Here is a 15,825-nt window from a genome sequence, read left to right as displayed (position 1 = left end):
GTGACAGTGCACAAAGGTAAGATTAACTGGGAGTGAATACAAGTTATTGATAATTTTTACAATGGTTGGGACTGGGCTGTTCTTATAGCGATCAGTTCGTGCTCGTATGGGCTGGATGCGGTTGTGGTGTCGAACAGCAATTCTCGGACGGGATCTCGGGTGGTAGTAGGAGCCGGTGTGGTGTGGTGTGAGATGTCTACTGTCCCCATCCATGGAAATTGACTCTGGAGCCTTGGACAATTTCCCATTGCTCTATACACTATCCCAGAGCACTGAACACTACTCTAGAGCCCTATACAGTATCCCAGAGCTCTATACAGTATCCCAGAGCCCTGTCTCAGAGCCTCAGTCCAGGACAGAAGAAAACGTAGTGCATGTGGGTGATGCAGCAGGTAAATTAAACGGCTAATTACACCAGGTTGAGGACCCTTAAGCTAACTACAGGTGACACTGATGGTCGGTGGTGCTCAACACAATGGCAGGATGTGCAGGATGGGTAGGATAACACTCACACGATGGGCAGGATGGGCAGGATAATAGTCGCCTCCTGGATATACTGTTTTTATCCTGTGTTATTTGTGTGTTCCTGTCTTTAATCTGGTGCCGATGACGTAATTATGGTAGATCTGGATTAACTTAACCTCATTTTAACCTGTCTTTATTTTACTTAACTACTTAACTTAACTAATTTAACCTTATCCAACCTACCTAACTTATTTAACTTAACTGCCAGAGAACAAAAGTGACGCAGTACCCGGGGCAGGTAATCGTCGGGGCAGGTAATCGTCGGGGCAGGTAATCGTCGGGGCAAACAGGTAAGAGACAACAAGTGGGTCATTGAGAGTCATTTTATGGGTCAGTGATTTTGATGATAGCAGTTAACCTCTGGCCGTCGCTAAAGAAAGATTATTCATGACAAATTTGAATAGCCTGTTCCTCGTGTGTGGTGAAGAGTGGAACGACGATTACCAGAGAGACAGGCAAATAAACTGATTATTTGAAGATAAGTTTTTCTCACCTGTAGATTAACATAACGTAATTCCTCCCTAGGGTGATGAATCTTCAGGTAATCTAAGACGTTGACTAATTCATCATTCATGTAGACGTTAAGTATAAATTGGCTTACTAACTCCCAGCAGTGGCTAGAACGTCATTATCAACCCCGGGGCGTCGTCGTGTGCTGCTGCTGCTCTGACCACAGTTTGTTGACGGCCAGGCAAGGTGTGGGTGACGCTGGCCCCGCCCACCACCAAGTCTAACTCCTCCCATCCTCCTACCACAATACACCACCAGACACCACCACCAGCCTACCTACCGCGGCCTTTAGTCTGAGTCAGGGCTTCTTAGGGTCAGGATGTACACACTTTAGTATTCCCATAAAGTGTTCATTTGTAAAGCATCGAGTGAAGGAAATCGACTTATATGTCTCTCATTTTCGACTCGTTAAAAGTGTGTTAGATATATAATGTAAACCGAACATCAAGTATAGAGTTGTGTGGATATTTACAAAGTGGTTGAGATCATAATGAGAGAAAATGATACGTGTTGTAATTTATTAAGCTGTGTGGTGGAACATCTACAGGAAGAAGAGGAGGAGAAGGCGGCGGCATTGGACACCTAACCATGGCGGTGTTGGTGTGTGTGGTGGTGATGGCTGTGGTGATGGTGGCTGGACATCAAGGTGAGAGACAAACAAACACACAAGAGTTCTTCATTAGTTCTTTGACAGAGTTATATGGGCATACCTTCCCTGACTGGCCCTGAAGCACCGGTCCCTCCCCATACCTGTGTGTAGAGAGTTCAGGTGATGCTTCACTCTTACCTGGCCATCTTCAACGCTTGTGAATCTCCGTTTCCTCACCAGGTGTCTCTGTTGTCTTGAGGAAGTTTATGCTAAGGAGGAGGAGGAGCCTTAAAATCGGTTAGGGGAGTGAGGGCTGGGAGGTGTTGGGTCCAGATGGTCCTAGACAAAGCCTTCCTGGGAGTCCTATAAGAGTGAGGGACGCCCCTAAACCACGCAGGGACGCCCTTTATCCTGCGGGGCTCCTTCACGAGAGGCTTATCCTTTGTCTTCCTATTAAATCAGATTATTTCTTAAGCTATAGGATCACCTGAAGATTAGTCACTCTCGACTTGTTTCACCTGATGATTAAACACCCTAACTCTACCTGGGGGTTAGGTTAGGTTAGGTTAGGTCAGGTGAAATAAGCTGAAGGGCTAATCTCCAGGTAATCAATCCAGGGTAATATTTTCTGCCGTTGTCCAGGTGCACTTCCTAATTAGTATTATGGCATGATGTCAGGTGATATCAGTGCCATGGGTGATATCAGTTAGCCCCAAACATGCTCACTAATGGTCTGGGGTTAAAAATATATAATTATGGTCATTAACTGAGCTAATGATCCTTGACCAACTTTCACCCTCATTTCATCATTAATTACTTCCTTGAGAATTTTTTTCGGTGTTAATTTTTCTTTCTTTTTTTCTCGATAATTTTGGAACAATTTAGGTATTTAAACACCTTTGGTTACCTGAAGAATCTCTACACCTGTTCATTTCACCTGAAGATTAACCACCTTACATGTACTGGTGCCTCGGTTAAAGTCCAGGTCTTCTCTGTCTGTCTGTCTGCCTGTCTGTCTGCCTGTCTATCTCTCTTTGTATCTCCGTCTCTTTCTCTCGCCCTCTTTGTCTTTATCACTCTCCTCTCTTTCTTTCTGTATGTCTCTCTCTTTCTCTCTCCCTTGTCTCTCTTTCTCTCAGTATTCTCTCTTCTTTGTACCTCTCTCTCTCTCTCTCGTCGTCAGATTTTCATGATTAAAGACTGTAAGTTTTCCCGGCGTATACTATAATTAAGTGAGGGCGGCGGGGGAAGGATACTGGAACAACACAACAGCTGGCAGTAGTTAGAGCTACAGTATAAGCCATCATCACTACTACAGGTATATAGTCCAGGTGTGGTGCTTCATTAGTGAATTCCGATCACTTACAGATTAGCCCCCCCACTCCCTCCCTCCCTCCCTCCCTCTCCCCTAGCTTAATTCACCTGGTGGTTGAATATACTAATGTTATCTAGGGAGTTTAGGTTAGGTTAAGTTAGGTTAGGGTGGTTAATCTTGGTTAGGTTTGTGTAAGGTTAAGTAATATTAAGTTGAAATAAGCTGGAGGGCGTCTCTTCAGGTGATCCACACTAGCTAACAATTTTCAGCGCAGGTATACAAACAATGTAATTAGACAGCGCAGGTATACACACAATATACATAGCCAGTACAGGTATACAAACAATGACAAACATAAGTTGATCTGACCAAAGGTATTCCAACGAAGTCAATATCACTTATCACCTGGGTCGCTTATGCCTCCCATGTGATTCATATTATCACCCCTAAGTCTCTAACACCCCATGTGACTCATATTATCACCCCTGAGTCTCTAACACCCCATGTGACTCATATTATCACCCCTAAGTCTCTAACACCCCATGTGACTCATATTATCACCCCTAAGTCTCTAACACCCCATGTGACTCATATTATCACCCCTGAGTCTCTAACACCCCATGTGACTCATATTATCACCCCTAAGTCTCTAACTTCCCCATGTGACTCATATTATCACCCTGAGGTCTCTAACACCCCATGTGACTCATATATTATCTAAGTCTCTAACATATTATCATCCCCTGAGTCTCTAACACCCCATGTGACTCATATTATCACCCCTGAGTCTCTAACACCCCATGTGACTCATATTATCACCCCTGACTCTCTAACACCCCATGTGACTCATATTATCACCCCTGAGTCTCTAACACCCCATGTGACTCATATTATCACCCCCCTGACTCTCTAACACCCCATGTGACTCATATTATCACCCCTGACTCTCTAACACCCCATGTGACTCATATTATCACCCCCTGACTCTCTAACACCCCAGAGAAGGAGGAGAGTTTATATGACTCAGAGACACACCTTCCCAACTTAGCCTCTCCTCCGTCCTGCCTGGTCGAGGAAGGTCAAGCAAGACGCGTGTGATTTAAGTCTTTCCATGATGAGGCGAAATGAAAGGTGTTTTTTGGGGGGACAGTTCTTTTAAGAGTTAGGGGTGTCAAAGGGGGCTATGGAGGGTGTCAGAGAGGTGTTAGGGGGTGTCAGGGGGTGTCAAAAGCTGTCATAGGGTGCCACTGGGTATTAGAGGTGTCAAAGGTTGTTAGGGGGGGGTGTCAAAAGGTGTCAACGGGTGTCATCGGGAGTGTCAGGGAGTGTCAAGAGGGTGTTATAGGGTACACCCTTAACCTAACTTGACCTTAACTATGAGAATTAGGGGCTATTCCTCACGGTTAGGTTAATAATAATAATAAATGAGAGAGAGAGAGAGAGAGAGGGAGAGAGAGGGAGAGAGAGAGAGAGAGAGAGAGAGAGAGAGACCACCACCACAACACACTATTACATAACCCTACCTGTCACCTGTACACATAACGCTGAAGGCAACTCTCTCTCCATTCAATAAATCATTGCACAAGTCCATCAATGGTTGTACACACGTAACCGTTCACCACATGACGCTCCCCCAGGTATCGATATGTTATGTCAACTGTTATTGACTTTTGTGTCGTGGTAATACAAAATAGTTTATTGTCCGTGTGTGTGTGTGTGTGTGTGTGTGTGTGTGTGTGTGGTTATACGGATTCACACAAATGGTTGGTGACACCCCCATGTTGTGCCCTGGTAACACTGACGGTACACATAGTAACACTGACGGTACACATGGCAACACTGACGGTACACATGGCAACATTGACGGTACACATGGCAACATTGACGGTACACATAGTAACACTGACGGTACACATAGTAACACTGACGGTACACATGGTAACACTAACGGTACACATAGTAACACTGACGGTACACATGGTAACACTGACGGTACACATGGTAACACTAACGGTACACATAGTAACACTGACGGCACACATGGCAACACTGACGGTACACATGGCAACACACGGTCATCAACACCCACTAACTGATGACCACCGCCAGCCAGTAAGGTGTTGATGACTGCTCCACCCACACTAAACAACGGCCAGAGTTGATGTCATCTTGGTGTTCAGTCGTCACTTAACGCCTGGCGAAGTTAGGACCCAACAACGTCTGGCGAACACATATAGAAAATATACCACCAACGCTACTCACTTAATACGTGATAAGTGTGACAGCTAAGTGCGTGAATAGAGTGTGTGGCCAGAAGCTAGAGTAGTGTGTGTGACAGGTGAGTGTGTGATCAGGTGTGACAGGTGAGTGTGTGTTACTACTGTGTGACCAGATGTTAGAGTAGAGTGCGTGATCAGGTGTGACCAGGTGAGTGTGTGTTACTACTGTGTGACCAGATGTTAGATTAGAGTGCGTGATCAGGTGTGACAGGTGAGTGTGTGACTATATGTTATTCGTGATTTAGATGATGATGTTATTTCAAGTTATTTATTTTCATTTTTACTGAATAATGAAGTTTAGTGAAGGGGGGATGGGTGAAGGGGGGATGGGTGAAGATGTGCTTGGGGGTGAAGATGTGCTTGGGAGGGGCAGTTGTTTTAAGGGTGGTGTCAGTGGTATCGGGATGTGTCAGGGGGTGTCAGCGGGTATTAAAGATTGTTAGGGGGTTATTCTAAGGGTGCCAGGGAGTGTAATGGGGTGCCAACGTGTATCAGGGGTTATAAAGAGGGTGCCAACGGGTATCAGGGGTTATCAAGAGGGTGCCAAGGGGTACCAGGGGTTGTCAAGAGGGTGCCAGGAGTTGTCATAGAGTATACTGAAGTAACTCTCGCTACACCAAACTTCATTCTTCATTAAAAAAACAAAACTAAACCACGTGATGAATTACGGTTCGTGAGTTAGATAAGACAAACCTCTGCTCACACTCGTCTTGTCTGGCTGTTTTTTCCTGAGCGCGTGACAGAACCTGCGGTGAGCCTGACTCATGGTGTGGTGTGTGGGAGGTCGTGGTGGTGAGGAGGGGTTGAGGTGAGGTAGGGAGGGTGAGGAGGGGTTTTGGTGGGGTGGGGGAAGGGGAGGAGGGGTTTTGGTGGGGTGGGGTGGGCAGGGATGAGGAGGGGTGGTGAGATCATAATGGTGAGTGGATGTGGTGTAATGATGGGGAGGGTTAAGGACTCATGCATTATGGTGGGGGAAAGGAAGGATGTTTTGTGATCATGGGATGCTGTGGCAATGTGAGGGGAGAGGAGGCTGGAGAGGGGAGAGGAGGCTGGGGAGGGGAGATGAAAGGAGGATGGTGAGGGTAGAAAAGGGGAAAGGTGGGGAGGGGAAATGGGGGGAAGGTTGGGGAGAAGAAAGGAGAGGAGGCTGGGGAGGGGAGATGAGGGAACACTATTATAATTAACTGGTACACACAATTGATGACTCATTGGTGAACGACATTATAAAATCGAATCATCCATTACCTCAGTGTTTCCTCATGACGGCGCTTACTAACGACCAATAATATTTCCAGGGGTAGTTAAGGTATAATTTGACTTAATTATATCACCAATTACCTTTTTATAACACTAATGAAACACAGTTGATGATTTATGATGATCTATTCTTAACTGTGGTTCCAATAATATTCCACTATTTTAACGGACCATAGAGAGAAAAGTCCGTTATATCGAGGGTCTGTTGGATAGGAAACCTCCATTTAACGGATTATAGAGAGAAATGTCCGTTATATCGAGGGTCTGGAGAGAAAAGGCAATGAGGTGGGAGTGGCACTGGTGGGAGGAAGATTGGTCAAGGAGGAGGTGTTTGGAGGGGGACCAGACCAAGGAGGAGGTGTTTGGAGGGGGACTAGACCAAGGAGGAGGTGTTTGGAGGGGGACTAGACCAAGCGGGAGGTGTTTTGAGGTGTTTGGAGGGGACTAGACCAGGAGGAGGTGTTTGGAGGGACTAGACCAAGGAGGAGGTGTTTGCAGGGGGACCAGACCAAGGGGGAGGTGGAAGTAGCAGCCACTCACCACCTCCTCTCGTAAAACTGCCGTCAGGTCGGTAATATGGACGGAACCTGACACTACTCCTGCTGCTGCTACTACTACTCTCCCTGCCTCAGTCCTCCCTTCCTCAGTCCTCCCTGTTTTTCTATTCCCTCCCTTCTCCCTAGACTATTTTCGTAACTGTTTGTGTGTGTGTGTGTGTGTGTGTGTGTGTTCATAATATCCAAACATAACCTGAGATTAGGTTACAATAGGTAAGGTTAGGTTAAGGAACTCGGGTACTGAGTTACATAATGTAGGTAATAACGTGGCTCTACCAGGTACAGTTGTATAAGAAGGGGGTGTGTCACTTGACCTAACCGCCAGATGACCTCGTCCAGTGAGTGTCAGTTGTATGGCTGTCTGATTATAGTAAACGTGTTGGTTACTCCCACAGAAGGATCACCAGAAGCGCGTGTTGTGGGACCTTGTGACTGTAGGTGGTGCTGGGGTTCCACAGTCATCACTCGGTGTTTATACAAGAATTTCATTAATATGTTAATACCATCAGTAACACGTGACGGTCTTGTTCCTACAGATGTAACACCACCAGTAACACGTCACCGTCTTGTTCCTACAGATGTAACACCATCAGTAACACGTCACCGTCTTGTTCCTACAGATGTAACACCATCAGTAACATGTCACCATCTTGTTCCTACAGAAGTAACACCACCAGTAACATGTGACCATCTTGTTCCTACAGAAGTAACACCACCAGTAACATGTCACCATCTTGTTCCTACTGAAGTAACACCACCAGTAACATGTGACCATCTTGTTCCTACAGAAGTAACACCACCAGTAACATGTGACCATCTTGTTCCTACAGAAGGGCCGCCAGTCATCAAGGAACATCCCAGTAACATGGTGGCTCGCCGTAACGACCCCGCCACCCTCAACTGTGCCGCCTCAGGGGCCGCCCGCGTCAGGTGGTTCCGTGACGGCCAGGAGGTGGTCACGTCGACACAAGATCCTCGCTCCCACCGTGTTCTCCTGCCCTCTGGTTCCCTCTTCTTCCTCCGTGTCACCTCCTCCAGGAGGGACAGTGACACGGGCACGTACTGGTGCGTGGCCTCCAACAGCTACGGTGCTACACGCTCCAACAACGCCACACTGACCGTGGCCACGCTGGCCTACGACTTCCAGAGCCAGGCGGAGTCGACGATGAGGGCCCGCGTCGGTGACTCCCTCACCCTGCCTTGCCGGCCACCCAAGGCCACCCCGGCCCCGGAGCTGAGCTGGCTGAGGGACGGCCGCCAGGTGACCAACTCCTCCCGTGTCAGCGTCACTGAGGAGGGAGACCTGGTCATCAGTCAGGCCGTCCAGGAAGACTCTGCCACCTACGTGTGTCGCGCCCGCAACGCCGCCGGCACCAGGGAGTCCCAGCCCACCCAACTCACTGTCATGAGTAAGTTCTCAAGATCTCACCAACTTTTTCTCCCCTACTGTGAATATAACAGCTTCACTGAGCACTGCACAACAGCTGTTAAATGATTAGAGCATTAACAATTATTTTTCATGTCTATTTTCAGCTCCGCCGTGGTTTGAGGAGCGGCCCACCAACGTGACCGCCCCGTCAGGAGTTGTGGTCAACTTAGCGTGTGGGGCACAAGGGTCACCCACACCCGCGGTCACGTGGCGGCGCCTGGACGGTAAGATGCCGCTGGGACGCGTCAAGATAGAAGACCAACGCCTGGTGCTGGAGCGAGTTGCCACTGAGGACTCCGGCGTGTATATGTGTGAGGTGGAGAACGAGGCAGGCATCGCTACGGCGCGGGCAACACTTACTGTCGTCGACGCCCCCGAGCTAACGCAGCGGCCACAAGACCTTCAGGTGATGGCTGGTGAGAGAGCAGAGTTTTCGTGCCGCGTGAAGGGCGGGCCTGAGCCACTTGTGGTGTGGCGTCTTCCCACACTAGACAGAACTGCCCTGCTCACCCCAGGACACAGCAGGAGTCACGCCTCCGTGTCTGATGATGGTCTCAACCTCGTCATAGAAGAAGCCACTACTCAAGACAGCGGGTCTTACCGCTGCTGGGGCGTGAGCAATGGAGGAGGTGTAAGTGGACAAGCGGAGCTGTTGGTGGTGCCCGCTCACCCGCCGCCTGTAGTGGGTATAGGACCCCAGGACCTGATGGTCGCCCCCGGCAGTGTTGCCTCCTTCCCCTGTGAGGTAGTGAGCGAGGCTGCCGAGGCCACCATCTCCTGGTGGTACCGACCGGCCGTCCACCTGCCGGCTCGCCAAGTCTCCCAACACTCGACAGACTCCAGGATCTCTCTCCCTGACAACGGCGCCCTCATCCTCAAGGATGTGCGCCTGGATGACGCGGGCATCTACACGTGCCAGGCCACGGCGGACACGGGCACCGTGGAACAGGCAGCGGTACTGAGGGTAGATCATAATGCTGAGGTGTTGGAGCCGCTGCTGCTGCCGGCGCCTCCCACCAAGCCGCGTCTTCTGGCCGTCAACCAGACGGCGGTGCAGCTGAGCTGGCTGCCCAACTCGCAAGTAAGTGAAGAGTCTGGTCAGTGGTACACCGTGGAGTACTGGCGGCAGGGCTGGGACGAGTGGCGAGTTGCCGACGCCGCCATCTGGAAGGAGTCGTCCGTGGTGAGTCATCTCACTCCCGGACACACTTACACCTTCCTGGTCCGCGCCGTCACCAACAGAGGGGCGTCGTTCCCGAGCCCTTGGTCTGACCCCATCACCACCCGTTCCCCCCGAGACCCCAGCCTCACTGTGAACCAAGTCCGCCAGGCCCGTCGCCGCCTCTCTCAACCCCGCGTCACCCTCACTGACGCCGCCGTCACGGCTCCCGACAGTGTACTGCTCACTTGGGACTTCCTGGCCTCGACGGACGAGGCGGTGGAGGGCGTGTTGGTGTACTCGGTGGGCGAGGACGGCGCTGTACAAGTGACCACCGTCCTGGGCGCCTCGTCCTCCTCCCACCTCCTCCATGACCTGCGACCCAACACTCCCTATACCTTCTTCATCGTCCCCTTCTGGCACAGCGTCGAGGGCACACCCTCCAACTCCTACTCTCTCACCACACCTGAAGATGGTAAGTCATCCATTTTCTCTGTTCACTATGTACGGAGATGTGGTGGCCGCCCAGAAGTGTCCAGAAGGCTGCTAAGAGTATAAGAGTGCCGGGTGATATACTGTACGATAATATTTCTCTCAGTCAACACCCGCTACTGACCTGCCAGAAGTAGGAACACCTCACCTGTACATATGTGACACAAAACAAAAATAACTTCACATCCAACCCAATGATTAACAAACTCATCTCTATTTTGTTTCTATGATAGGCCAAGGTTTTTAAGGTAGCTGAAATTTGGTATGTTTATGCTAACTTAATTGGTGATAAAACAAACCTTGTGTCCTTGTTCACAATATTTTGAACACTTCTTACTCTACTTCCTCCATATATTAACCTATTTTTGTCATATTTACAGTGCCGGCGGCTGCGCCAGGTGATGTGCGCGTGACGGTGCGTGAGGAAGGTTCTGTACTCATCAGGTGGTCGAGTGTGAGTCCCGAGGAGGCCCGCGGGGAACTACTGGGCTACCAGGTAACAATAAGTCACAACGGCAGTCACACCACAGAGACGGTGGCGAGCCCCTGGCTGGAGGCTCGCGGCCTCCTTCCCAGCCGCCTCTATACCGTGCGTGTGGCGGCCCTCACAGGGGCGGGTCCTGGACCCTTCAGCGACCCCGTCTTGTTGGATGCCCACAGCTTTCATGAGGTGAACACAGCTGAGAACGATGGTGACTCCATGGTGTACAGCCAACCACAGCCGGCGTGGCTGATATACCTGCTGATACCGCTGGTGTTGCTGCTGGTCCTGGCCACCCTGGTGTACGTGAGGCGGCTGAGGCTTAAGGCGCCGCCCTCCAACCCGCCCCACGCCCCCGCCCTCTACCAGGACCCGTCCATCTACCCCGATCACCACTCAGTCAACATGTACGGGGAGCGCAAGTTGTGGCCGCCTCCTTCAGAGAGTGACAAAGAGTCCAGTTTGTCGTCGACCAGACTCCTTCGTCCAGACCAACTAGTGAACGAGTACGCCGAGCCTCGGGTACAACAGACAACAGAACCTTACGCCACCACGGCGCTGCTGGCGCCTCCGTCGCCTCGCCTGAACCATGGCGCCCCCTGGCGACACCACAGCGATGACTCCGGCGTGCAGGTCAACTGGGCTGCCATTCTCCCGCCCCCACCAGCCTGCCCACCACCCCTTGACCCTGACCAAGAGGAGCCGGTGGGCGGCAGTAACTTGCAGGGGCCCAGGAAGGTGTCCTCCGCCGCCTCACAGTACGACAACATGGGCGGGTCAGAACAATACAAGCGGCCGTGTGACGCCGACTCGGATCACACCTATGATGTGTACACACAGGTGACTCCTGCCGACGGCTTCCTTACCTTTAATACTCTACAGGACCGTAAGGTCCACGCCGACTGTCACCCTCCACCACCGACAGACCCGCCACGTAGCAACACACACTAATGCCAGTGCCAGCTGGGCCAGCAGACAACAGTGCGACCCATAAGAGGCGATGGCACACCTCGAGCATGTGACAGTGAACAAGTGCCTCAGTGGACAGTGAATTTGTTCTTTGTTGTTTTTAGCGGTCAGCAGTTAGTGTACGAGAGGTCAGTGTTGATCACTACACCGCCTCCCGCTTGTTAGTGCCACCCAGGTGGATCTCTCCATGGTGGTGCCAGAAGCAGATGACACACCAAGTGGCACCTTAGTGATACTACCGCCACACCCTAGTGCCACGCTCCTACACCCACCACACCCTAGTGCCACCGTCCTACACCCACCACACCCTAGTGCCACCCTCCTACACCCACCACACACTAGTGCCACCCTCCTACACCCACCACACCCTAGTGCCACCTACACCCACCACACCCTAGTGCCACCGTCCTACACCCACCACACCCTAGTGCCACCCTCCTACACCCACCACACCTAGTGCCACCCTCCTACACCCACCCACCACACCCTAGTGCCACCGTCCCTACACCCACCACCCACACCCTAGTGCCACCCCTCCCCACCCACCCACCACACCCCTAGTGCCACCGTCCCTACACCCACCACACCCTAGTGCACCCTCTACACCCACCACACACCCACCACACCCTAGTGCCACCCTCCTACACCCACCACACACTAGTGCCACCCTCCTACACCCACCCACCACACCCTAGTGTCACCCTCCTACACCCACTCACCACACCCTAGTGCCACACTCCTAGTAAGAATAACAAGATATATTCTGCTGTGGTGCCAAACAGTGCCAGATGGTTGTGTCACGTGACCGCTGCCACATGTTATTTATTACTAGTCACTTACTGTAAATATGTACATCATAGAGACTTTATTTTTATATTAAAATTTGTTATTGATTACAGAACAGTTTTTATTTATTCCTATTAATGAGTAAGAGATGTAACGCAGGTCTGGGGGGCCCATAAGGTCTGAGGCCAATTTGGTCTGGGGCTCACTAGGACTGGGGTCTAGTTGGCCTGTCACTAGCACTGTACTTCAGGATGGAAGGTGGAGACGAGACACAATTATTTAGTTCTACTTTTGTTTAATGTCAAATAGTCCCCAGTCCTGATAGACCTTAGTCCTACTGACCACAGTTCCAATAGACCCCATTCCCATAAGACCTGAGTCGTATTAGACCCTAATTTCAATAGATCATAATCTTAAAAGGTCCCAATTCTAATAGATCCTAGTTTATGGACTTGGAACCCATTAAAACACTTGGCGTCTGACACTATAAACACCCACGACCATCAACAGCTTCATGGTAACACACAAGGTGGTTAGCCTGGCTCACTATTATCTGTATTTACCTGGGGATTTAAAGCAATTACCTGGCCATTAGTGTCAGTATGAGTTGACACGGGAGTCGTTCTCAGGTAAGGATAATTATTTGTTTATTAATTTACGCACCTTGACATAAGCACACCTGTATAACACCTGTGTCTCGTTAGGAAGTACTAATTAGTCTTTCATCGTTATGGTCCTAATTGGCACTTATCCTAATAGTTTTTTTTAAGGGGATTAGCCCACCTGGGCACAGGTCACTGACCCACATCGGGGCCTGGGGGGCGAAAATTTAATAATAATAATAATAATAATTCATAGTAAATAAAATTTATAATAAAAAGTCAATTAAAATAGTAATAATAATAACAACACTGTAATAATGATAATAAAGAAAAAATAATAATAATCAATAGTGAGAAACGCTATATGTACAGTATGTTGTGTTGTCAATAGTAAGAGAAACAATTGAGACCCTGCAATTGTGTGTAAATGAGGCAGAAAGACAGATCAGCAACCTGGGACTTGGTCACAATATTCGTGATGCCATATGGCAGCAGGGTCTACCATTAGACAACACATTATGCTTCCAATATCTTCCCAGGTGGTAGTACCTCCCTGTTTAAGTTAGGTTTAGTTAAGCTAGTTAAAGTTAGGGTAAGTTAGGTTAGACTAGTTTTGGTTGCATAATAAATGATAATTCTTCCAACCAAACCAACCAAACCAACCAACCAAACCAACCAAATCATTCCTCGTGTGCTAACCATCTCCTCATTAATGTATTATTCACATCACCTGGTGGACATAATTAAGTAATTAGATTTATATCACCTGACACAAGCGACGTAATTATAGTGACCACCGGCCTTACCTGTACACCCCCTCACCTGTACCCTCCCTCACCTCTACCCCACACCCTCCACCCCTCTTACCTGTACCCCGTCCCTCACCTGTACCCCCTCCCTCACCTGTACCCCCCCTCCCTCACCTGTACCCCCCTCAGGTATAATAATTTACACCACTACCTCTCTCAAGATCTGTATCACACACTGCATAAGGGGGCAGCAATGTGTCTTGTGTCGTCATCTGTGTGTGAGGGAGCAGTATGTCTTAGCTGGGATTGGCTGGGCGTTTGAGCTGTGATTAGGTGGATGATTTAGCTGTGATTAGGTGGATGATTTAGCTGTGATTAGGTGGATGATTTAGTTCTGATTAGGTGGATGTCTTAGCTATGATTAGGTGGATGTCTTAGCTATGATTAGGTGGATATCTTAGCTATGATTTATTACTTACATCCACACAAAATGACAGAAATAATCACAGTCAGGGAGAGTTAGAGAAACACGGGCGCCATCTGGGGGTGGAAAGGTGAAGTGTGTGTGTAAACAATGTGTCGTGCCCTCCCCGTATATAGTGAGGTCATTAATGCAGGTTTGTGTAGCGTCGATGGTGGTGCTGTGTAGTGATGGTGGTGGTGTGTAGTGATGGTGGTGGTGTATATGTTTGTTGTGTAGTGGTGATGGTGTAGTGTGGTGTAGTGTGTAGTGGTGATGATGGTCGAGAGGTGATAATGGTGTTATATAATGATAGTGGTGGTGTTATGTTTGAAGTCACACACACACACACACACACACACACACACACACATTAACGACAACAATAGCTGCCCCATAATTATTACCGAGAGCTTAATAAAACACAACAATAAAGACATTAAAACAAAATACACAAGAAAAACAAAAACAAATAAAAACATCACTGGTACACACAAACAGGTAAACGAAATAAACCAAAACTAACTCACTAAAACACATAATCAAAATTACTAACAAAATCATAGAATTACCAAAGAGAAAAATTATTCGTGGTAAAAGAAACTCAGAAATAAATAATAGAGACGAATAAACACAGGTGAGAATACATTACCTGCTAATTAAAAACAGTAAATTAGTGGTCGGTGTTTAGGATCGGCTGACTGTGTGGAGCGATTCACCTGTCAGTTCAAGTTAGGTTAGGTTAGGTTAGACTAGGTTAGGCTAGGATAGGTTAGGTTAGACTAGGTTAGGCTAGGATAGGTTAGGTTTTAGGCAGTTCAGGTTTTAATCTGACTTTTTATTTCCTGCTTTTAATTAGCGTGTACTGTACAGGTATTATACATCAACAGGTGAGGTAGAGTGTTGCTGATGTATTACAATAGTCTTCACCTGATGACCAAGATAATCCTTTTCAATGCTTCACCTCCCCATCAGGACACAGGTAAGTCACGCCCCTGTCAGGTCAGAAGGTCAAATAGAAACCCAACATTCCGACAGAGAGAGAGAGAGAGAGAGAGAGAGAGAGAGAGAGAGGACTTTAGTCAACCTGTCCTACGCCATGCTAAGGGACGCCCACAGATTGACCTCTCACCTGGGCGGGGTCAAGAGGTCAGAGGGGGGTGGGGGCAGCATGATATGTAGTTTTAGCCACTTAAGACACTCGGTGGAGACGCTGATGAAAAGAAACCAGACCTTGTGGCAAACACTTTAACATGGCTGGAAAATGTAACCAAAATCTGTCTTGGTGATTTGGTGAAGCAGATTTTCTCCCCGTTGAATTTAATAATAATTGGTTCCTCTAACTCAAGATTAATTCATGGGAGGGTTCAACTCATCCCTAGAGCGTCCACACCTGTAGGGAAAATAAATAAACAGAACAGAACGCGGCAGGTAATGAAGGACTTTATGCTAGGTAAGAGAAGAAAAAGGAAGCATCACTCGTGTTTGTGTTGTGCAAAGTTAGTCAAGGGAGTCGACCCCGCCTCTCCCTCCTTACTGCTGGAGTGTGGTGGAGACTTTACTCTTTTATAACACCAGGTATATTTACTTCTACCTGGAGTGAACCTGAGGAACTGGTAGACAGAACGCTGGAGTCACAGAGAACCGTGTGTTTAGTCTCGGAGGA

At 48.8% G+C, this 15,825-nt stretch overlaps 1 protein-coding gene across 1 annotated transcript; it reads left to right on the top strand.

Moving 5' to 3' along the window:
• The first annotated feature begins 1,309 nt into the window (after positions 1-1,309).
• LOC121864043 (roundabout homolog 2-like) lies at positions 1,310-11,908 on the top strand. The gene is made up of 4 exons (XM_042362940.1): positions 1,310-1,681; positions 7,863-8,441; positions 8,566-10,095; positions 10,493-11,908. The coding sequence occupies exons 1-4, from the start codon at positions 1,624-1,626 to the stop codon at positions 11,542-11,544; spliced, it is 3,219 nt and encodes a 1,072-aa protein (XP_042218874.1). The 5' UTR covers positions 1,310-1,623; the 3' UTR covers positions 11,545-11,908.
• Positions 11,909-15,825: the final 3,917 nt, after the last annotated feature.

This window comes from Homarus americanus, unplaced genomic scaffold (genome assembly GCF_018991925.1).
Source record: "Homarus americanus isolate GMGI-L3 unplaced genomic scaffold, GMGI_Hamer_2.0 scaffold14720, whole genome shotgun sequence".
NCBI lineage: Eukaryota > Metazoa > Arthropoda > Malacostraca > Decapoda > Nephropidae > Homarus > Homarus americanus.
The sequence above is the reverse complement of the archived record's forward strand: the minus strand, read 5'-3'. Positions and strand labels throughout refer to the sequence as shown.